This window comes from Jaculus jaculus, chromosome 4 (assembly GCF_020740685.1).
Source record: "Jaculus jaculus isolate mJacJac1 chromosome 4, mJacJac1.mat.Y.cur, whole genome shotgun sequence".
In the NCBI taxonomy this organism is placed as follows: domain Eukaryota; kingdom Metazoa; phylum Chordata; class Mammalia; order Rodentia; family Dipodidae; genus Jaculus; species Jaculus jaculus.
In genome coordinates, this window is record NC_059105.1 from 31,958,536 (window position 1) to 31,980,603 (window position 22,068).

The window sequence follows — 22,068 nt, forward strand, 5'->3', positions numbered from 1 at the left end:
CCACTTTGGCTAGCTGCAACCTGATTCTCAGATCATACTCTGTGACACACCTTCCCAGATAGGGACACGCATAGAATTCCTTCCCAGGAGCCACTCTAAAGTGCTGTGCCGCCTCCAGCCTCTGAGTGCCTACCCTCGCTGTTCCCTCCACTTCCGCTGCTTCCCGACCTGTCTGTTCTCATAGGCTTTCCTGACCAAGCATCCTGCCGACTCCCTCATCCTGGACATGCCTGTCTATTAAAAACTCTGTCTTTCCAGATCTCCAGGGACAGGCAGACTCCCTAGCATATATTGTGAGCCCAAATTCTACTTATTGCAATGAAATGTGTGCTGCTTTGGGATTTTGATTTTAGATTCTTATCCATAGTGACAGTTCACAGATGTTTCTATTAAATTCATGGGAGATAGAGTGATCTTAAGTATTTTCTGACACTCATGCAAGGAATTACTCATTCTTTATGGAATACATCAATAGTAAAATTAATACTGATGTGACTATTTTTTGAGGATGCCAAACTTGGCTGCCCAGACATGAATGGCTCCATCAGCATAGTCCCCAGAGCGACTGCATCCACTGGAGGACCTTCCTTTCCCTGGGCAGACTTGCCTCAGGCACCTTACTGCTGGCTGAGCAAGCCCTGCATATAGTTTAAGGAGAAGTGGCCCCAGAGCATCCCTGCTTGTTCAGTCCATGTTCTCAAGGGCCCTGTCTAGTGAGCGAGCCTATAGCACTAAACTATGATGGAATCACACAGGTGGGGAGTGCACGGCCTTCTTTTCCTGAGCTTAGTGCCGGTGTCCTTAGTTACCCGGCCTTCTCCTGTGGTTGGTCTGCCTACAGAAGGCGTGCAGACAATGTGCTGCCAGCTCATTTGACCTCTGGGGAAAGGAGCAAGGGCAGCTAGCTCTCTGCCCTGCTGCTAAAATCTATGCTTCCTTGAGGCAGAAGAGCAGAGTCCTGCCTCCGCCTAGCTGCAGAAAACCTTCTGTTCTTTCATTTACAGTAAAACGCACTGTTGCAAGAGACATGTTTTTAATATCTCCCACGTGTCCCTCAGAAAATTGATGATCCCATTTGACTTCTCTGTTTCAACGTCACTACTTCCTTCCTTAAGAAAAGAGTTGATTGACTTCATCGTTTTTAAAAGTCTGTATTTTTAATGACTCCCACTAAATCTTTTGGACACAGCATCTTTTCCAGACACAATAGGTTCACTTCCTTTATCTTTTCTGCATGTATTCCAGATTCTAGTTCTTTACGTCTGTCATGATTGGCCTCATGTAAATTATGGTATTGGGCACTGAAGAGTGGTAAGGAGAGACAGTAGACAGAGTGCTTATGGAGGGGCTTAGAGTGTGTTTTTTAAACGAAAGAGAAATATTTACACATTTAGCAACATTAAGTAAATCCATAGTGAGCTTCAGCTGTACAAATAATACTGATAGAGTGTTAAGGAAGACTAGGGTCAAAGAGGTGGTTAAGTTTCTGTGAGGGTAATGAACTATGGTTAAAGCAAGAAGCCAGTAAGGAGAACCTGAAATTTCTCCATCACCATCTCCACACCTAACACGGGCCTGGCTTAGGACAGGCATACAACAAGCATTTGTTTGATTGGATAACTGAGGGCTCTGGCTATCCAGCAACTGGCTTTGGAAGGGCATGCTAGCATGGTTTGAAAGTAATTCTTGAGCCTCTACTTCAAATCATAGACATTTTAGGACTTTAGAGCAGAGAGGATTTTAAATAGCAAAATAAAATGATCTGCTACCGTACATTTGTCCCTGTTGTCAATTATTTCAGTCAATCTTCTGATCTCTTTCTGCATACAGTTTACACTCTGTACATTAACAGATGTAAGAGCTAATCTTGGGACTGCTTCGCAGCCTACTTCCTGAATCACCACCCTGCTGCCTTCATACCTCTATTTTACTGTATTGAAGAGACTTCATTATTAAGATTTGCTTTTCAAAGAGATGACTCCTGAGCTGGGGAGACAGTTCAGTGGTAAAACACTTGCTGCATAAGCATGAGAAGCTGAGAAATTTTATTTTTGTTTAACACTGATTTCCACCCCCAGTGTTGTATGGGTAAAAGGAAGTCCAGGTGTGGTGTTCGGGTCGTGCACTTCCCAACTCTGGGAAGTGAGAAACAGGAGGATCCCAGAGACATGCTGGGCAGCCAGTCTAGTCCATTTGACAAGCTGCAGGTCAGTGAGAGACCCTATCTCAAAAACATGAAGAAATGTCACCTGGAATTGTCCTCAGATCCCCACATGCACGTATAACATACGCTCTCTCTCTCTCTCTCTCTCACACACACACACACACACACATGCACACACATAGAATATACACACCAGAAAAAATGATTCTTTCCATTCAACTATTCCCAAACACCCTCTGTCCCCTCTAATGGAATAAGGTGTCGTGTGCTGCTACCTTCAGAACCCCACTGAAAGATTGCATCCTCAGTTTCCCTGTCTGCACATATGTTTGGATGTCAAGTGACCTTGCAAATACTTAAGTATTCAATAATAGACAAATCTGTTGGTGCAGTTTTTGTATCCTGGGACAAAGAAAAGATATCATTGAAATAGCTGGTGAAATGTGAACTTCCAAAGTCACCCATTGCTTAGTGTTGACCAACTATCTCATCATTATGGGAAGCTAGGTGCAGGGTATAAGGTATGAGTGTTTTACAAATAAAGAACTGCAGACACAGAGTTACAGTGAATGTTCCTTTTTAAATGTAATTTTTCAAACATCAGAAAAATTGCAGACCACCAAAGTATGTGTTTAGATAGTTTTATTATGCTACAAGAAAATAAAAGCAGGTAACCCTTGTCCAGGCTTAGCCTCCTTCCCCTTCAGTTTGTCCTCCACCAATTTCATCCACTCCCACATCTCTAGCTGTCCTCCCTGTTGATGTCAGAAGTTTCCCTGAGTCTTCTATATCCCTTACACAAATAGTCACCCTTCTTATCATCCACACAAGCACCCAACAACATTTAGTCTGTAGCACATAGAAGATTTAATTTAGCTCTCTGTCCTGAAAGCCCGCCCTCTGATGGCCAGTGGCATCATCATCCAGCCGCAAACACTGGATACTTCAGAGCCATGTTGGACTCTGTTGTAATCAGGTTCACATTGCTGTAGAAATCATCCAACCAAGAGCAGATTGTAGGACAAAGGGGTTTAGTTTGGCTTACAGACTTGAGGGGAAGCTCCACAATGGCAGGGGAAATCAATGGCATGAGCAGAGGATGGACATCACCTCCTGTCCAACATCAGGAGGACAATAGCAACAGCAGAGTGTGCCAAACACTGGTAAGGGGACACTGGCTATAGCACCCATAAGCCTGCACCCCAAAATACACTGCCTCCAAGTTGTGTTAATTCCCAAATATCCATCAGCTGGGAACCTAGCATTCACAACACCTAAGTTTATGGGGGACACCTGGATCAAACCACCAGACTCCTTTCTTCTATTTTGCTCATCCTAAACATTGTCAGTTCTTCCAAGTTTTGTGTGTATACACGCAGTCCCTTCACTGTCCTTTTGTCATTATTCTAGAATGATCTGCTATTACCTTGTCAGGAACACCTGCCAGGAGTCTCTCTTCCGTCCCTACTTCAGAAGGAAGGCACAATAGCTGCTGGGTGTGGTGGTGCAGGCCTGTTTCCATAGCACCCAGTGGCTAAGACAAGAGGATTGTGGGAGTTCAAAGGCAAGAAAGGATAAACTACATCAGTGTCTTTTTTGTTAAAAAAAAAAAAAGAAAGAAAGTCATTATTTTGCTACTACCCTGAAAAGTAACAAACACCTGTGTGGAAGAGATATTCCTCCTTGTGCCAAATTAAGTGGCCAGTTCAAATCCAACTCCCTTATGCCTCTCCTCAACTCCCAAGAGATTGGAAGAAACCTAGGTCTTTGTATTCAGAGAATCCTGGCCTTGAGCCACAGCTTTGTGACCTGGGGACCTTAGTCTTTGCCTCTGAGCCTGTTTTTTCTTTTTGGTAAAATAGAGCTCATGCTTAATGACCAGGACTGTTGAAGTGTGAATGAAAGAAAGAATGTATGTCATGTCTAAGGTGGGCTTAACATAAGGAGATAGCCTCTCAGTCATCTCTGTCCTGTGTGTGTTGGTGCAGTGGAGGTTGGTTATATTTCTTGGCCCTTCCAAGGACCATGGCCCACCTAGGAGGCGTTTCTTTAGGGAGATGAATGCAACGTGGAAGAATTAAAAATTAAACTGTCCCTGTCCTGGGGCTGTGCCCTGTTTCCTGCCACAGGTGCAGACCTGGACCATTAGAGCCGAAGGGAGCCCAACCCTGGGAACTGCTCTGCTTGCTAGAACCTAATGTGGTTTGTTGTCACTCTTGTGGGTAAAGCTATGTTTTTCAGAATTCTTCAGTGGCTCCCTTACTTTCCAGGGCAGCTCCAAACTAGAACACGCCTTCCTAGAATACACCTGCCCCCACCCTCTGTGAACTCATTTTTTGTCTGACTGACACACTGTCCCCTCTTCAATGGTGCAGTAAAGCGCCTGGTCCACAGCATGTGCTTAGTCAATAGTGGATGGATAGAAAACCGAGCAAGTTAATCTCTAGGATTTGGCAACAAATTTACCATTAATTGAAAGACTGAATAATGAATTTTCCAGTAAGTTAAATATTAGTCCAGGGGTTCTAAACCTTGGCTGTACTAGTCACTAGGAGAAATTTTATTTTTGTTTAACACTGATTTCTGGCTTCTACCTATACATATGCTCCTCCATGTTCTAAAAACTCCCTAGGTGACTCTGATTGATAGCCAAAGTTGGAATCTACTACTCCAAAAGTGTGTAACCTGTAAGCTCTAGTGGTTCCCAGTTCCACATGGAATTATAACGATCAGTTTGTTTATACCTTTCCTCACTTTGGTATGGGATTTTCTTATTCATTGCTGTCTTCCCACTACATGGCACAGTTGTACCATCTGATGGACAATTATAAAAGTTCATTGAATAAATCAGTGGTTTCTTTCATTTAAGACTCAAGATAGTTACATAGTACCACATGAAAACAGAAAATGCTAGCACTGTGAGTTTTATTGGTTTGTGTATATAGTATTTCATTTATTTATTTATGGTGTTTTTGAGACAAAATCTCACAACCCAGACTTTGAACTCAAGATTATCCTGCCTTAGCCTCCCATGTGCTGGGCTTGAAAGTGTGTACCACCACATCTAGTGTGTGTGTGTGTGTGTGTGTGTGTGTGTGTGTGTGTGTGAGAGAGAGAGAGAGAGAGAGAGAGAGAGATTTTTTGACGTCTACACTTTGCTACCGCCTACTTGCCCACAGTTATTTCTTCCTATTCACTTCATTCCCTGTCATCAATCCAGGTGCTACAGTTGGTAACAGTGGAAGATACTGGGCTTCATTGGGAGTCTCAACTTCAAATTCTATCTTATTGTTTCATTTGTACCTGACTTCTAAAAATCACTAGCAATAGGCATCTAAGAGGAACAAGTGTCAGTGCCACTGTCTCCTATCAATGAAAGCAAATAGATAGGTCACCACCTGAATGTTTCTCAACTCCAAAATCAGTTAGTTTAGGTAGGCAGTATTATAACCATAGATACTTAGAGACATCAGGTTCACACTGATTATAAAGCACTGAAACTGAAGCCAGTTGAGTTTGGGACATATCCAAGATCACACAATTTGTTAAGGAAAGTAGCTGGGACAGAAGCAGGGACAGGCATGGTGGTGTACTTCTGTAGCCCCAACAGTTCACAAGGCTGCAGCAGGAATATTTCAAGTTCAGGGTTACGGTAGGCTATATAATGAAACCTTATCTTCAAGAATTAAACTAGATATGGCCTAGACCACTACATAGTACTATGCCATTCAGATAACATTAGAAATGAAAAATAAATTTGTTTTTTCCTGTTACAAAGAAAAATACCAGAAAAAAAGTTATAGGTTCCTCAGTGGATAGGAGAGTGTAAACAGGAGTGGAAAGGGGGAAAGTAAGAGGAAAGGAATTCTCAAGGAGACTTTAACATCGGAACGTAGTGTCACATGGCACCATCACTCACCTGTGTATCTGTTCTTGTTTCCAGAATTTTCCCAAGAGAATACCTCCTTCAACAGATCCACCTGTATTCTCTTGCTGATCTGCAGCAGGTAAGTGTTCAGAGAGGTCATCTCATCCTTTTTTTGTGCCTGGAGAAGTCTCTTTGTTGCGTGTGGTTTGGGCACTGAGTTCTGCTACCATTGTAGTTTTTGCCATAATCCTTAATATTCAGTCAATTTCTATTTAGAATGGAGGGAGAAAACAGTATAAAAAGGTATTATAGGACAATGACAAATGGTGGCAAGAAGATAGAGACACCTGAGCTCTCATGTATCACTATCAAAGAAGTGGTATAGCCACTTAGGAGAGCAATTTGGCAGCACTTTAAAAGTGAAATATAGAGGGCTGGAGAGAAGGCTTAGTGGTTAAAGCATTTACCTGTGAAGCCAAAGGACCCAGGTTCAATTTTCCAGCACCCACGTAAGCCCGCTGCACAAGGGCACATGTGTATGGAGTTTGTTTGCCATGACTAGAGGCCCTGGTATGCCCATTATCTCTCTATCTGTCTCTCTTCTCTCAGTCTCTCTCTGCTTAAAAATTAATAAATATTTTTAAGTGAAATATAGAGTGAGACTATAACCCAGAAATTCCTGTTCTAGATATATACACAAGATAATGAAAACCATGTCTTTATTTAAAAAAATGTATGCATGAATTATGTACATGGTGATGAGCACCTGTAACCCCAGTTATTCAGAAGTCCAAAGCAGTAAAATCCTGTCTCTAAAACAAAGTAAAACAAAGCAAAACTTTGTATAGGAATGTTCAGTACAGTTCATAATAGCTAAAACACAGACACAATCCAGATGTTCATCAACTGATGGATGTTGGATGTGATGTTTATCAATCTGATAGAACACTACCTAGTCATAAAAAAAATGAGTGATTACCTGAGAGATGGCTCAGTGTGTGGAGTGCCTGGTGCTCAAACTCAAGCATGAGAACTGAGCTGAGATCCCCAGCATCCAGAATGCCAGGTCTGGCAGCATGTACCCATACCAACACTGAGGAGGCACAGACTGGATCCCCAGTGCTAGCTTGTCTAATCCAGTTGAGGACCTCTGCATTCAATGAGAACCAAGGCTCAAAATGCAAGGTGGCCAGGCATGGTGGTGCACACCTTTAATCCTAACACTTGGGAGGCAGAAGTAGGAGGATCACTGTGAGTTTGAGACCAGCCTGGGACTGTAGAGTGAGACCCTACCTCAAAACAAACATGAAAAAATAAAAGCAGGGTGGATTCCGTTTAAATGGCATGTCCAGAATGGGCCAATTCATAGTGACAGGAAGTGGTTGAAGCTCTGAGAAGAGTAGAGGAGTAACAACGTGGGCTCTCTTGGAATCGAGGTAGCAATGGTGGTGGCACAACCTTGCGAATATGCTAAAATCAGTGGGCTGTCTTCTGTTCATAAATTATTTATTTATTTGAGAAAGAGAAACAGAAAAAGAGGCAGACAGAAAGAGAGTGAATTAATATGGGAAGGCCAGGGCCTCCTGCCACTGTTAAGCAAACTCCAAAGACATGTGCTACTTTGTGCATCTGGCTTTAAGTGGGTACTGGAGAATAGAACCCAGGCTGTCAGGATTTGCAAGCAAATGCCTTTAACTGCTGGGCCATCTCTCCAGCCCTGGCTGTTTTCTTGTAAAAGAATGAATGTTTTGGTATGTGAATGATATTTCAATTAAAACTTTTGTGAAGAAAAAAGGATACGAAAGGCAGTCAATGTAGTAAGCCTTTTAACTTGAGCTCAAGCCCAACAGCAGAGTGACTTAGGTTTAATACAACATAACAGCACATAAGGGAGTCAAACCATCTTTTTACACTTTTGTTAGTGCTTGTACTTTTAATGACTGACCAAGTCAGCAGCTGGGAAGAAACCAAGGTGTGTGCTCAGCCTAAATTTTGAGTATGTTAAGCCTTGGCTAATCATTTAAATCAACAACTCACTCCCTAAGAAGCTGTTAGACTTTAAATGAAAGTATTACCTTCCTTTCTAAATAGGTATCCATTCATTTGAGAATCAATTAAAAAATAATTGTGACAAAGAGAGAGAGTGTGTGGGCACACCAGGGCCTCTATCTGCTGCAAATGAACTCCAGACACATGCATCACCTAGTGCATCTGGCTTTATGTGGGTACTGGGGAATCAAACCTGGTCCTCTGGCTTTGTAGGCAAGCACATTATAACCACTAAGACATCTCTGCAGTCCGTGCTTGTCTATTTGAAGGTAGGAAAATTATTTTAAGTGGAATAAATAAGTTTATAACATTTATTTGGTGAGACCTAAGAGAAGACTAGGGCTGTAACTTATACTCCTTATCAGATTTAAACACATTTGTACAGATAATCTCACTTCAGCTTCTGTCTTGTCTGCTGTTTTCTGCATAGCCAAGCAGTGGTAGGATCTGCTCATCAGAATGGGGAGAAAAAAAAAAAAAGAAAAAAATATATATATATACACATACACATTCATACATAATTTTAAATTGTAGTTACCCATTGATATTTAATATAAGTGGAAGAATTGATTTAAATGGTTGTTACACATTTATTTATCTTCTAGCAGTCTGATCATAGTAGCTGTGGGCCTGACTCTGTCCCTTGGGGAGTCTGTTTAAAGGCACCAAACATTCTCATAAAGGTGGTTTAAAATTGAAGGGTGTGCTCCAAAGTGAATCCTCTCCGAGGAAGCCTTTCAAAAATGAGTTTTGATATAAGATGAACAGAAAGAACCAAAGTCATTCCATAATCATTTTAGGATACCAAAGTAGTACACGCATTCGGAATAATAAATCCTGCTTTTTGAAGCGTTCCTATACCCTGCTGTCTCTCCCACCCCTCTCCTTTTGCCTCCTTATCACAATCAAGCCGTACTTGCCAATCGGCTTACTTAAATCAGTGGCGGTCTTGGTGGGCCATACCATTAGCCCTCGGGGTTCCGTAAGCAGCTTAATCAGTTTCATCCTGGGTAGAGAAGTGGTAGAGGTGATCACCAGCTGATCAAACTCCCTGTGGGTGGGGCAGAGGCCAGGGCTAAACGCATCCATTTACTCAACAGCTCACTCTCACCTGCTTCTTTGTGCCTGGCCTTAAGAGCCTCAAACTTATCATATTTAGAGGAAGTTTAATTCAATTACTGCTTCTGCCTGAGGTGGGCTAATTGGATTTGGCTTTTGATCTGTCTGCATCTAGTCTCTCAGCACTGAAGGGCACCCTGCCCCATCTTCTTTTGGTTTCTGAATAAATAACAAGGATATTTTCTAGATCTGAACTGTTCTTGGAAACAGGTAACGGAAGAGACAAGGAGAAAGAAAACCGATACCATTGCTTTGTGAATCCATCAAGGACAGGAACCCTCCATGGCTGACCCAACCTGCAAGTCCCACATGACTCTACACCATCTTGGTCTCACCCTTCCTGTTTCCTGTCAGCTTCAGGAGTTTAGAAGTGAACTATTTTCTTCTGTTTGATTCCATTCCTCACTCTTTAGGTTCTGTAAAAGCAGACCTTTCTATTTTATACAATATGTATACATAGATTTAAAAAAAAAAAAGGAATGTTGGTGTTCAGATTGTGTAGGTGAAAGAAAGATAATTAAACAAGTTACTGAAGAGTTATAGAGCCATATTAATCCCACAGTATCCTTCCTGATGCTCAGGTTCCTTTCTACCAATTCATCTCAAGTGAGTTTGGAATTTTTTAACTATTTTTATTTACCTTTGAGCAGAGACAATGGGCATGCCAGGGCCTCTTGCCACTGCAAATGAACTCCAGATACATGGGCCACTTTGAGCACCTGGATTTACATAGGTACTGGGGAATCTAACCTAGCCAGCAGGCTTTGCAAAGAAATACCTTAACTACTAGCCATCTCCCCAGCCTTTGATTTATTTTCATTAACTTTTATTTTAAAAAAGAAAAGAAAAGAAAAGAGGGCTGGAGAGATGGCTTAGCAATTAAACGCTTGCCTGTGAAGCCTAAGGACCCCGGTTCGAGGCTCGGTTCCCACGTTAGCCAGATGCACAAGGGGACGCACGCATCTGGAGTTCGTTTGCAGAGGCTGGAAGCCCTGGTGCGCCCATTCTCTCTCTTCCTCTATCTGTCTTTCTCTCTGTGTCTGTCGCTCTCAAATAAATAAATAAATAATTTTAAGAAAAGAAAAGAAAACCAGCTGGGCTTGGTGATACCTGCCTTTAATATCAGTACTCCAGGCTGAGGTAAAAGGATCATCATGAGTTTGAGGTCAGCCTAGGCTAGAGTGAGACCCTACCTCTAAGAAAAAAAAATAAAAAAACAAAATAAACATTTTTATCTCCCAGAGCATTAAGAATTGAGTAAACATGTTAAAGAGAAATTTATAATAGATGCAAAAAATAAAAATAATATAGTGTCAAAGCACTAATACTATTTAATGATGCTGAGAGGATTCTGGTACCAAAAACTATTATATCTTTTGTTTTGTGCTTGCTAATAACAGTCCTCAAAGTTTTAGCAGATACACTCAATCAACAATTTGGCTGACAGTATCAAGCTTCCCTTTTATTACATTCAAGATACATTACCTCATTAACTTACTATCTGTCCTCTCTGGATGTATCCTCCCTAAGTAAGAAACACTTAGATACCAGGAAACTAATAGCAAGAATTGACAGTTATCTAGCAAGCAAGACTCTTTCTAGTTGTCCTGGAGCTAGTCACCTGCCCGTTGGTTATTGAGTGCTAATTTCTGGCAAAGTAGCAAAGTTCACACTGGTACAGAGTCCTGGGTGGGCCTTGTATTCCACTAGTAATCAGACTGCTCTCTGGGTATCACAAATATGTACATGGAAAGGTAGTATTTGAGCAGCACATAACACTTACTGGAGTGTGTAAAATGAGCCATGGACCCTTCTAGCCAACAACAGGGCCAAGGAAAGGGCATCTTAGTGGGGCCAAAGCTCCCCAAATCCAAGGATCTGGTTTTTTAAAAAATTATTTTATCTTTCTTTATCTATTTATTTATTTATTTGACAGAGAAAGTGGGAGAGTGAAATAATGGGCATGCCAGGGCCTCCAGCCACTGCAAAGGAACTCCAGACGCATGCTCCCTCTTGTGCATCTGGCTAATAAGGGTCCTGGGGAATCAAACCTGGATCCTATGGCTTTTCAGGCAAACGCCTTAACTGCCAAGCCATTCTTCCAGCCCAAAGGTCTGTTTTTTTAAAGGATCATTTCTTAAGTTTGGAATTCAAATGGACTTATATTCAGCAAAGATATCAAAAACACACATTCAGTCATTGCACCTTGAATGAAAACCTGACAGAACACACCATTAGTTTTTGTTTTTTTGTTTCTTTTTGAGGTAGGGTCTCACTTTAGCCCATGCTGACCTGGAAGTTACTGTGCAGTCTCAGGGTGGCCTCGAACTCACAGTGCTCCACCTACCTGTGCCTCCTGAGTGCTGGGATTAAAGGCATGCGCCACACTGCCTGGCTCACATTAGTTTTTTACAAAACAAAGTTTTATAAACAGAAACTTTCTTTTAGAAAATGTGAATGTATAGTAATTTTTTATTTTTGATTTTTTTAATTTTTAAATTTTTATTAACATTTTCCATGATTATAAAAAAAATCCCATGGTAATTCCCTCCCTCCCTACTCCCGACACTTTCTCCTTTGAAATTCCATTCTCCATCATATTACCTCCCCATCTCAATCATTGTACTTACATATATACAATATCAACCTATTAAGTACCCTCCTCCCTTCCTTTCTCTTCCCTTTATTTCTCCTTTTTAATTTACTGGCCTCTGATACTAAGTATTTTCCTTCTCACGCAGAAGCCCAATCATCTGTAGCTAGGATCCACATATGAGAGAGAACATGTGGCACTTGGCTTTCTGGGCCTGGGTTACCTCACTTAGTATAATCCTTTCCTGATCCATCCATTTTTCTGAAAATTTCATAACTTCATTTTTCTTTACTGCTGAGTAGAACTCCATTGTATAAATGTGCCACATCTTCATTATCCACTCATCAGTTGAGGGACATCTAGGCTGGTTGCATTTCCCAGCTATTATAAATTGAGCAGCAATAAACATGGTTGAGCACGTACTTCTAAGGAAATGAGATGAGTCCTTCATATATATGCCTAGGAGTGCTATAGCTGGGTCATATGGTAGATCAATCTTTAGCTGTTTTAGGAACCTCCACACTGATTTCCACAATGGCTGGACCAGATTGCATTCCCACCAGCAGTGTAGAAAGGTTCCTCTTTTTCCACATCCCCGCCAACATTTATGATCATTTGTTTTCATGATGGTAGCCAATCTGACAGGAGTGAGATGGAATCTCAGTGTAGTTTTAATCTGCATTTCCCTGATGACTAGTGATGTAGAACATTTTTTTAGATGCTTATATGCCATTCATATTTCTTCCTTTGAGAATGCTCTATTTAGCTCCATAGCTCATTTTCTGATTGGCTTGTTTGATTCCTTATTATTTAACTTTTTGAGTTCTTTGTATATCCTAGATATTAATCCTCTATCAGATATATAGCTGGTGAAGATTTTTTTCCCATTCTGTAGATTGCCTCTTTCTTTATTCACTGTGTCCTTTGCAGTGCAAAATCTTTGTAATTTCATGAGGTCCCAGTGGTTAATCTGTGGTTTTATTGCCTGAGCAATTGGGGTTGTATTCAGAAAGTCTTTGCCAAGACCAATATGTTGCAGGGTTTCCCCTACTTTTACCTTTAGCAGTTTCAGAGTTTCAGGTCTGATGTTAAGGTCTTTAATCCATTTGGACTTAATTCTTGTGCATGGCGAGAGAGAAGAATCTATTTTCATCCTTCTGCAGATATATATCCAGCTTTCCCAACACCATTTGCTGAAGAGGCTGTCTTTTCTCCAATGAGTATTTTTGGCATTTTTATCAAATATCAGGTGGCTCTAGCTACTTGGGCTTACATCTGGGTCCTCTATTCTGTATTTTTGAATTTTTTAAATTATTTTCAAGCAGAGACATACAGAAAAAGAGATAGAGAGAAGAGAATTGGCATACCAGGGCCTCTAGCCACTACAAAAAGAATTCTAGATGCATGTACTACTTTGTACATCTGGCTTTATGTGTGTATTGGTGAATTGAACCTGGGACATTAGGCTTTGCAGTCAAGTACACCTTAACCATTGAGCAATCTCTCCAGCCTCTGTTTTTGATTTTTTTTTTTTTGTTTTTTTGGGGTAGGGTCTCACTGTAGCCCAGGCTGACCTGTAATTCACTATGCAGTCTCACAGTGGCCTTGAACTCACAGCAATTCTCCTACCTCTGCCTCCCGAGTGCTGGGATTAAAGGCGTACACCATCACACCTGGTTTGTTTTTTAATTTTTTAAGCAGTTCCTTATAAAAGATTTTTCAGGCAATTACTAAACATATGTGAACAAATGGGCAAGGTAATAGTGCATATTATATAGGGACACTTCCTTCTAAGACCTTTTCCTTGCTTTGAGACTTTGAGAAGAGGGCCTAGAGTAGAATTTATGCTTGGTCATTTTCAGTCTATCCAGCATTACCACAGGCCCATGGGAAGGCTCTGAGACATGAATATAATAAGAAGATATGCTCAAACAAGTACAGGAATATTCTCAATGCCTCAAGTTTTCCCCTTTCTCTGGTGAGTAGGAGACAAGCCAGCCTTTTACTCATGCTCCTTAACTCTTTTCACAGATTAAAAAAGGCTCCAAATTTGACCAGCAGAATACATTAGTACATATAAGTTGCTATACAACAGTTCTTAACTGTTTGCATGGAACAAATTAAAACCTCGGTTTAATATGTCATTCCTTGGACTGTGTAAATGATAGGAGAACTCTTCTAAAGTTCTTTCTACTTGTTGAAAGAAAAGGTCAGAGTGGACTTCTACCTGTGCTCTTGTGACAAAACCTAAAATGTATATTAATGACTAACTGTTCTGGTGTTACTCACCTTTGGTGCATTTGTAAGTTAAGCATTGAATGATTCTGTTTGTAGGTGATTCAAGAGAAAGCATACTGGATGGCCCCATGGGCAAGGCAGTTGGCTTGAGTAGCCCTTCCCACCTATTCCCTTTACTGCACAGCACCTCACCCTTCCCACATCCACCTATTCCTTTTACCACCTACCACCTCACCCCTCCCACACACCCATCTTGTGAGACAATCTAATGATCTTTCTCCCTTTTATTTACTTTCCCTAGACCCTTAATTTCCAAGCTACACCTATCTTTAGATTAAAATAAGTATGATTACATTGCCTTATTAATATGTTGAAAACAACATACTTCAGGGAAATGAAATTTTTAAGATGAAAAAGTTCAGAATTTGAAGTAAAGGGTTGGCAGTGGGAAGGATGCCAAAGGCTTCAGCCCTGGACAGCCATGAAGAGAGTGAAGTGACCAAACACACTTTGTGCTGTTGTTGTGAACAGTCTTGACTATTTTATACTGAAGCAAGAAACATTCATGCTGAATAACGGACATCATCCATGGAACCTGTCTGTGTTCAGTGACTTGGGTGGGCGGGTGGACAGGATACACATGGATACACATACGTGCATGCGTATCCCACCTGAATTCACTATCTCCCTACAAAAAGAGAAGCAAACCATTAGGTGTGGTGGTGCACGCCTTTAATCCCAGCACTCAGGAGACAGAGAGAGGAGGATTGCTATGAGTTTGAGGCCAGCCTGAGACTCCACAGTGAATTCCAGGTCAGCCTGGGCTAGAATGAGATCCTGCCTTGAAAAAGAGAGAGAGAGAGAGAGAGAGAGAAACAAGCAAATTAATTTAACATTTACCTCCTAAAAAAAAAAAAGTTACAGATACCCATCTTTGAAATAACAACAACAAAAAAATGCATTTAACCCAATAGCAATGAATTGTTTAATGTTGCCAACTTTATTTTTGTTTTTTGCATGTATTTGTGGTATACATGCATGTGTGTTCATATGTAGGTACACCCATGTGTGTATGTGGGCATGAACATGTGTGCATATGCATGTGGAGGCCAGAGATGTATATCAGGTGTCTTCCTCAGTCACTCTCTACCTTATTCTTTGAGACAGGGTCTCTCGCTGAATTTTGACCTCACTGAGTGAGCTAGACTATAAGCCCTGGGGATTCTTCTGTCTCTGCCTCCGCAGTGCTAGGATTACAGGCTTGTGCTGTCGTACCCAGCATTTTACGTGGGTACTGGGTAGCTAAGTGGAGGTCCTCATGCTTGCATGGCAAACACGTTACTCATTGAGCTGTCTCTCCAGTCATTGTTTTTTGTTTTTGAGACAAGGTCCTTCTATATGACTCAGGCTAACCCCAAACACAGAGTATTTCTACCTCAGCCTTTTATGTGCTTGAGTTACAGGGGTGCACCACCATGCCTGGCTAACATTGCAGACTTTCTGAACACTAAACATTTCTTCACAGCTAACTTTTCAGTTAAGATTTCTTGCTAGTTCCCATTTACATACAGTTTAGGAATTGTCATCTATGTGACCTAAATGTTTCTGAGAACTAGCAGAAATAATACAAATGGTGGCCCCACCTCAAAGGCTACTAATGTTCTAGCTTATGAAGAAGTTCACCAAAAGGCAACATCCAAGGCATTTGAGGCCACTTTGTAAAGACATGCTTTGCGGAATGCTTCTTCAAGGATGTTTGGTGAATTACTTGGCATGTCCTGCCCCATCAAGCAAACAGAATCAGAGAATGTTGTTCTCTGCAGGCACTCTCCACAAGGTCAGCGACAAAGGTGCCTAAGTGGGCACCCAGCACAGCTGCCCTTTTGCCAGAACAGTAACGGGTGATGACCTCTATTCACATGCTGGGTGATGTCTTTCAATCCGCAGCCCACAGGAACACAGTGCCTCAATGGCCACAACCAAGTCACCAGTCCCCAAGCCTCAGGAACCCGAGGAACTTGTATTCATAGCCTCTCAACCACCCTGATCCCCATGCCATTGTCCACCCAGTCGTTAGCAGGGAGGATAACTAATTAGGAGCATTCAGATTTAACAAGCAGAAAAACAAAGCATGACAGCTGGCCTGTGTTGTTCCCCGGCCAGGGCCTGGCCATGCTGAGGCTGGTACTGCCTTCAGAACCCCTGAACACACTCTGGGTACGACAGGAATGAGCCTCCATTGAAACATCACCGAATCCCTGTTGGCTGCTTTAGCCAGGGTTATTCCAGCCAATTAATGGCCTAGGAAAGAGGATCACAAGGTCTTTGGGGACCAAACCATGCCTTTTAAACAAAGGATTTTTAGAAAAGCCTTCCTCGAAGGCTTTTCCTGGGTGGAGGGAAGGGATCAAGTGTTGCTCTTTGAAGGCTCTGCTGGTTGGCAGCAGAGCAAATGGAAAGTGGCTGCTTCTCCAGGGAGCAGGTGTCTCTGGAGCAAGTGCTGAACAGTTCTGCCTCCTGCGAAGCCTCCCAGGCTGTTCCTGATCTGGTGGAGTGGGGAAAAGGGCAAAGTGACAAGGACTGCCAAGTGCCAGGACTAGAGCCAGACCAGAGTTCTTTGGTCTTTGGCATCTTTACTGCCTGCTGATCATAACTGCTAGGGTTTATTTTGGGGTTTGGTTTTGCTTTTTGGTGTTTTTCATGAGAACGGTCAGCTGAGGGGATTAAACAGGTGGGTAGCAAGATGATGGCAGAGTTTGTGCATTATGCTGGCTGACCTTTGCCCAGAGGCACCTTTCTACCTTGTTCTGTCCATGCCTTAGCTACAATCTGGCCGATAGATGCACTGGGGTGGGGGGAGTGGCTAAATACTATGGCATAAAAATGTGAGTAGTCAGGCACAAAGTTTTCAGGTTTTTTTGAAAGCAATATCAGGAAGATGACCTTATTTGGTGTGAGATAGAAAACCCGACTGTCTTAAGGTCCTTAAGGTTCCCTCCAACCATGAGGCCCTCACGTACAAACACCTGTAATGGACAAGGATGTGGCTACAGATGGAATAGTGGCCAAGCAGTGCTGGAATCTTCCTGGGATCTCAGTCTCACGGCTCCCTCTTCTACTCTAACTTTCATCATCTGCATGCTGCTGGTGGTGGTGGGTTTGTTGGTGTTTTCCATCAAGGGCTGGAGAGATGGCTCAATAGGTAAGAGCACTTCCATGCAAGCATGAGGACCCAGGGTCCCTGAATTTGATTCCCCAGCAATTGCATAAACAGCTGGATATGACCATGCACACCTGTAATCCCAGTCCCTTGGGGAGCAGAGAGCAGAAAATCATTGGGGCTTGCAAAAATGATAAGCTCTGAAATCATTGAGATTCTGTCTAAAGGAAACGCATAGATAAGTGATATGGGAGACACCCAGAGTTCTCCTCTGGCTTCCACATGTGTGCACATGGTGCATACATCTGTACTCACATGTGCATATACCATACACACACCACAGCACACATACTACAACATGCAAAAAACATTGCCATGAATATGGCCTCAGGGAAGGCCTGTTTTCATTGAATATTTGTTTATGGAATAAGGCTGGTATTGATCTTGCCCGTGGTGATTGAGCTGGCCCCAGCCTGACTGCTCAGCCTGACACCTGACTCAGAAATATTAATAGTCACCAGGAACATGAGCAGGGGAGCTGAAATTCCTGTCGTGCTGACTTGGTTGGTAAGCCATATTTCTGTGCATTAATCATCTATTACTATAGAACAGTGTTGTAGTTACCTTCTTGTTGTTGGGACAAAGCACCTGGTCAGAAGCAGCTGGTGGGAAGAAAGGATTTGGCTTACATTCTCAAGAGGAAGCTCCATGATGGCAGGGAAAATATGGCACGAGCAGAGGCTGCACATCACCTCTGCCACCACCGCAGGCAAGTGTGTCACACACGGGCAAGGGGAAGCTGGTTATAACACCCATAAAGCCTGCCCACACCAATACACTTCCTCCAACAAGGCTCCAATTCCCGTATTGCCAGCAGCTGGGAACCAAGCATTGAGAACACATGAGTTTATAGGAGATACCTCACTCAAATCTCCACAAACAGATCACCCCCAAATTGATCACTTACATGAAGATGAAGCATAATTGTCTCTTGTGGTTACTATAGGTCTAGAATCCCCAAACAGTTCAGTTGGGCAGTACAGGCATGGGTTCTGTTCTGTGGCTACAGACAATATATTGGGTGGGACAGATTTGTCAGCTGAAGCCACAGTGAGTTCCTCGCACAGCTGGCAGGTTGACGCTGGCTGTTGGTGGGACCTCTTGTTTTAGCCCACATGAACCACTGCCCAGGTGCTTCAATGCTCTCACATGTGATAGATGGCTCGAGAATGACCTGAGAGAATGAAAGCCCCGGGAAGCTACCCTTTTCATGGCCTGCCTCGGAAGTCTGGGCCACATCATTTCTGCCATCCTCTTGCCATCAGAAGTGAGTGACTAAAGAGTGCTCCTATGTGGCACTCTGTTAGCTCATGGAATAAGCAACACTAAGTCCGGCTTGCATGCAAAGAGAGAAAAATTAGCCTCTGTGTTTCAAGAGGAGGTATTTTAAAGAACATATGAGCAAAGTTTAAATCTGCCACATCCTGGAATAATAGCATGTCATATCAGCATAGCCCTTTACATCTTATTTCCTAGACGCTTTAAAAAATAGTTTTAGTTATTTATGGGTACATCAGGGCCTCTTGCTATTTCAAATGAACTCTGGACACATGTGCCACTTTGTGCATCTGGCTTTACATGGGTACTGGGGAATCGAATTTGGGCCAACAGCCTTTGCATATAAGTGCCTTTAACCACGGAACAATCTTTCCAGCCCCCTAAATGACCTTGTAAGATAGATATGGCTGCCCTATTTTTTTAAAAAGTACCCATTTAAACTGAAGATGTAGCTCAGTGGTAGAATACCTTCCTGGCATGCACAAGGCCCTGGGTTCAATCCCCAACACTAAAAAAACAGATTGCAGAGGAGTTCTCAGGACTTCCATCCTTACAGTACAGGCTGAATAGTAGTGTATTTCTCCTAAATAAAAACCTAGAGTGAATAAAAATACCTGTTTACTAGACTAAAATACCAGGACTTAGAAAAAGTAGCTGACTAGCCAAAGGTATATCAACTACTGTCCTGAGCCTAGACTAAAAATCATACTGCCTAGACCCTTCTCCAAGGTTCTTTCTGCAGTATGCTTGCCAGGTTTATGGCAGAGAGATCAATAGGGAGCTAGGAAAATCATATTTTCAAAACACATGAAGGAAATATGAAGTCACTTATGGTTCCTATACTTCCCTGCCATAGCCTCACAGGGAATGGCCTCGGGCCCAGTAGATAATTTTCACACTTTCCCCCCTCATTTTTTACTGTCCTAATCACCCTCCTTTCTGCTGCCACATCTGGCACAAGAGGGGCTCTTGGCATCCTGGTTCTTCTCCAGGCAGTTTAGTGCAGCCTATGAAAGCTGGGTGCCTTCTGCTCAGGCACTGTCCTGTGTCCTAGGAGGACAAGGGAAAGGCAGGGCATCAGCTCCTTTCCTCACCGAGCTCACAGTCAAATGAGGGGAGGGGTCTTTTTTTCAGTCAGTGGAGTTGGACACAGGGTGTTTGGGAAATGCATCTCTAACCATGCAGCAGATTGTATCTTGAAGAGATGGCTAAGTGGTGACTCCCATCCCATGTGCCTTTGTGACACTGTGACTTAGAGCTACCCTCATCCTACTCCTACTACTGAGAAGTGAGACTTCGTTCCCTTTCTCCAAACTTGGGGGCCTGTGACCTCAGAAATACTGCTATATAACTTCCAAGTCTAAGTCATAAAAGGTGATACAGCTACAGTCTGTGCTCTGGAGACACTCGTGACTTGGAATGCAGCCACCACATGGTTAGGAATTCCAGACTGTTCAGAGAATCCCCTGGACAGGCCACATGCAGTTGTGACCGACAGCTCAGCTGAGCCCTTGCTGGTAGCCATCATCCAGCCCAGGGTTGTTAGTGAAGACGTATCTCATAGCCTTTGAGTCCTGTTAGCCAAGTCAAAGATGGGCATGCAGCGGGGGGTGGTGGTGCATGCCATTAATCCCAGCTCTTGGGAGACCAAGGTAGGAGGATTGTCATGAGTTCAAGGCCAGCCTGAGACTACATATTGAATTCCAGGTCAGTCTGGGCTTAAGCGAGACCCTACCTTGAGAAACCAAAGATTAAGAAATGAAAGTAAAGATGGGTATACAGGTTGGAGCAAGCAAGCCATCTTGCTCTGAACTCCTGACCTAGAGAATTTGTGAGCATAATGAAATTATTGTTTTACACCACTAGATTAGATTCCGGGTAATTTGCTTTGCAGCAATAGTAATCACAACACCCAGTAATTTGGCTGTCAGGGAAGGTTTCCTCGAGACTGTGATTATAAGTTAAGATGTGGGACCTATAGATGTGAGCCAGGCAAACAGACATGCGAGGAGGACTCCTAGATTCCTCAGTAACATAAGCTTTGGTGTTCCTGTCACTGAGGCTAGAAAGAAAGAAAAAATCATTGCTGACCTTGACATTCCTAGAGAATATTGTCTGCATGCTTCAGGATTATTTGGACACATTGTCTCAATAAAGCATCCGTGGAATGAGTGTGATGTGTCACTTCCCTCCCTCAGAAGGGGAAGGAAGATTCCATACCATCCTGACGACTGCAAAGAGTAGCTTTGAATCTTCAAGTTCTACTTGTGTACCTGAAACATGACCCAAACTCCATGTCACCAAACTCCAGGCTGCAAATATTCGTTGAGCGTGCACATACAGAAACGTTCCTCAGGAAAGGACCAGTGACAGTGGTTGATGTGGTCAAATTCATGTGTGTCGAGAACTCGTGGAGGCGCCCATGATTCCACTCAGTGTTTTCTGGCGGGATTTTTACCCCTTGGTGCCTTATGGCAACCCTTCTATCACATTTGCACTTGGTCCGTAAGGGGTCAGGGAGTAGCAAGAAGGTGTGATCTAGTCAGATGTTGAAGGCTTGAGGAAGTGTCTGTCACATCCTGAAGTTCGTTACAGTGCACATTCCTCTAAGGAACCAGGAAATAAGGCCGTCCTACAAGACAGCATTAGCACTAGTGTCCAGGCTGACGCCACTGTCTGCCAGTGACAGACCTGCGCTGGCACCTACACTTGGAACTTGCAGCTTTTCAGCAAGAGCACCCGTCTTTCAGAGGAAGTTTACAAGGCTTACACACGGGTAGCTATGGCTGTTTGGTTTTTATTTTAGTTTCCCATTAACTTCTAATGAACCATGAACCCATTGGCTTCGGAGATTTTGAATACGATTAGGAATCAGTTGTGACAGCAGAGAGACTTTGGTAGTACAGGAGACGGTGCAGGGGTCCGCACTGGTCACTATAGAAGCTGCCGTACATAAAGCTGGACTTCCTAAGGCAGGGAGCAGGTTTGTTGTCACTCAGAAATTACCTGTCTTCCTGGGAACCGGTCACTTAAGTATCATCCACATAAGAAGAACGTGGCAGATGACTTGTATGTCAGGCACTTACTGTGCTAGGAACAAGGCAGCAAGTGCCCGTCTCAGACACCCTGTCTCTTGTTCTGTGCTGGCGTGGCAGCACAATCAGAACAGCAGCCGAGCCGATCTGCTCCACATTGAAGGAGAGAAATACGGCTTTAGAACAGAGCTGTGTCAGCTAGGATTCCTGCAGAGACCTGGAGCATGGCACCAGTGCCTGAAGCAGACCCAAGGTGAGGCTCCCAGGTTGGGACAATGAGCCCAAGAGCATCTCCCTCCGAGGGACAGCTGTTCCTCTGTAGCCCCAGAATCGCTGGCTCTGCCCTTTTTTTTTTTTTTTTTTTTTCCTAAGAGAAGCCGGAAATCCGTATTTTATGTGAAATTTCTCAATATTTAAACACTCTGCAGGCCAAACAAAACACAGCCACCAGTTTTGACCTCTGCTTTATAATGGAGAATGCCTGCTTTTGTTCAGGCAAACTAA

At 42.9% G+C, this 22,068-nt stretch overlaps 1 protein-coding gene and 1 pseudogene across 3 annotated transcripts in view; both read left to right on the forward strand.

The window, feature by feature from the left end:
* Positions 1–22,068, forward strand: part of Plekhm3 (pleckstrin homology domain containing M3) — a 174,632-nt gene that overhangs the window by 88,621 nt on the left and 63,943 nt on the right. For 2 of the 3 annotated variants that reach the window (XM_045147391.1, XM_045147392.1), the window contains one exon: positions 6,108–6,171. In XM_045147391.1, the coding sequence (XP_045003326.1) occupies positions 6,108–6,171 (64 nt within the window). Of the gene's footprint in view, positions 1–6,107; positions 6,172–9,410; positions 9,521–22,068 lie in introns of those variants that run through there. The other variant, XM_045147393.1, reaches the window with a different exon arrangement.
* On the forward strand, positions 19,019–19,120 carry LOC123460554 (annotated as a pseudogene).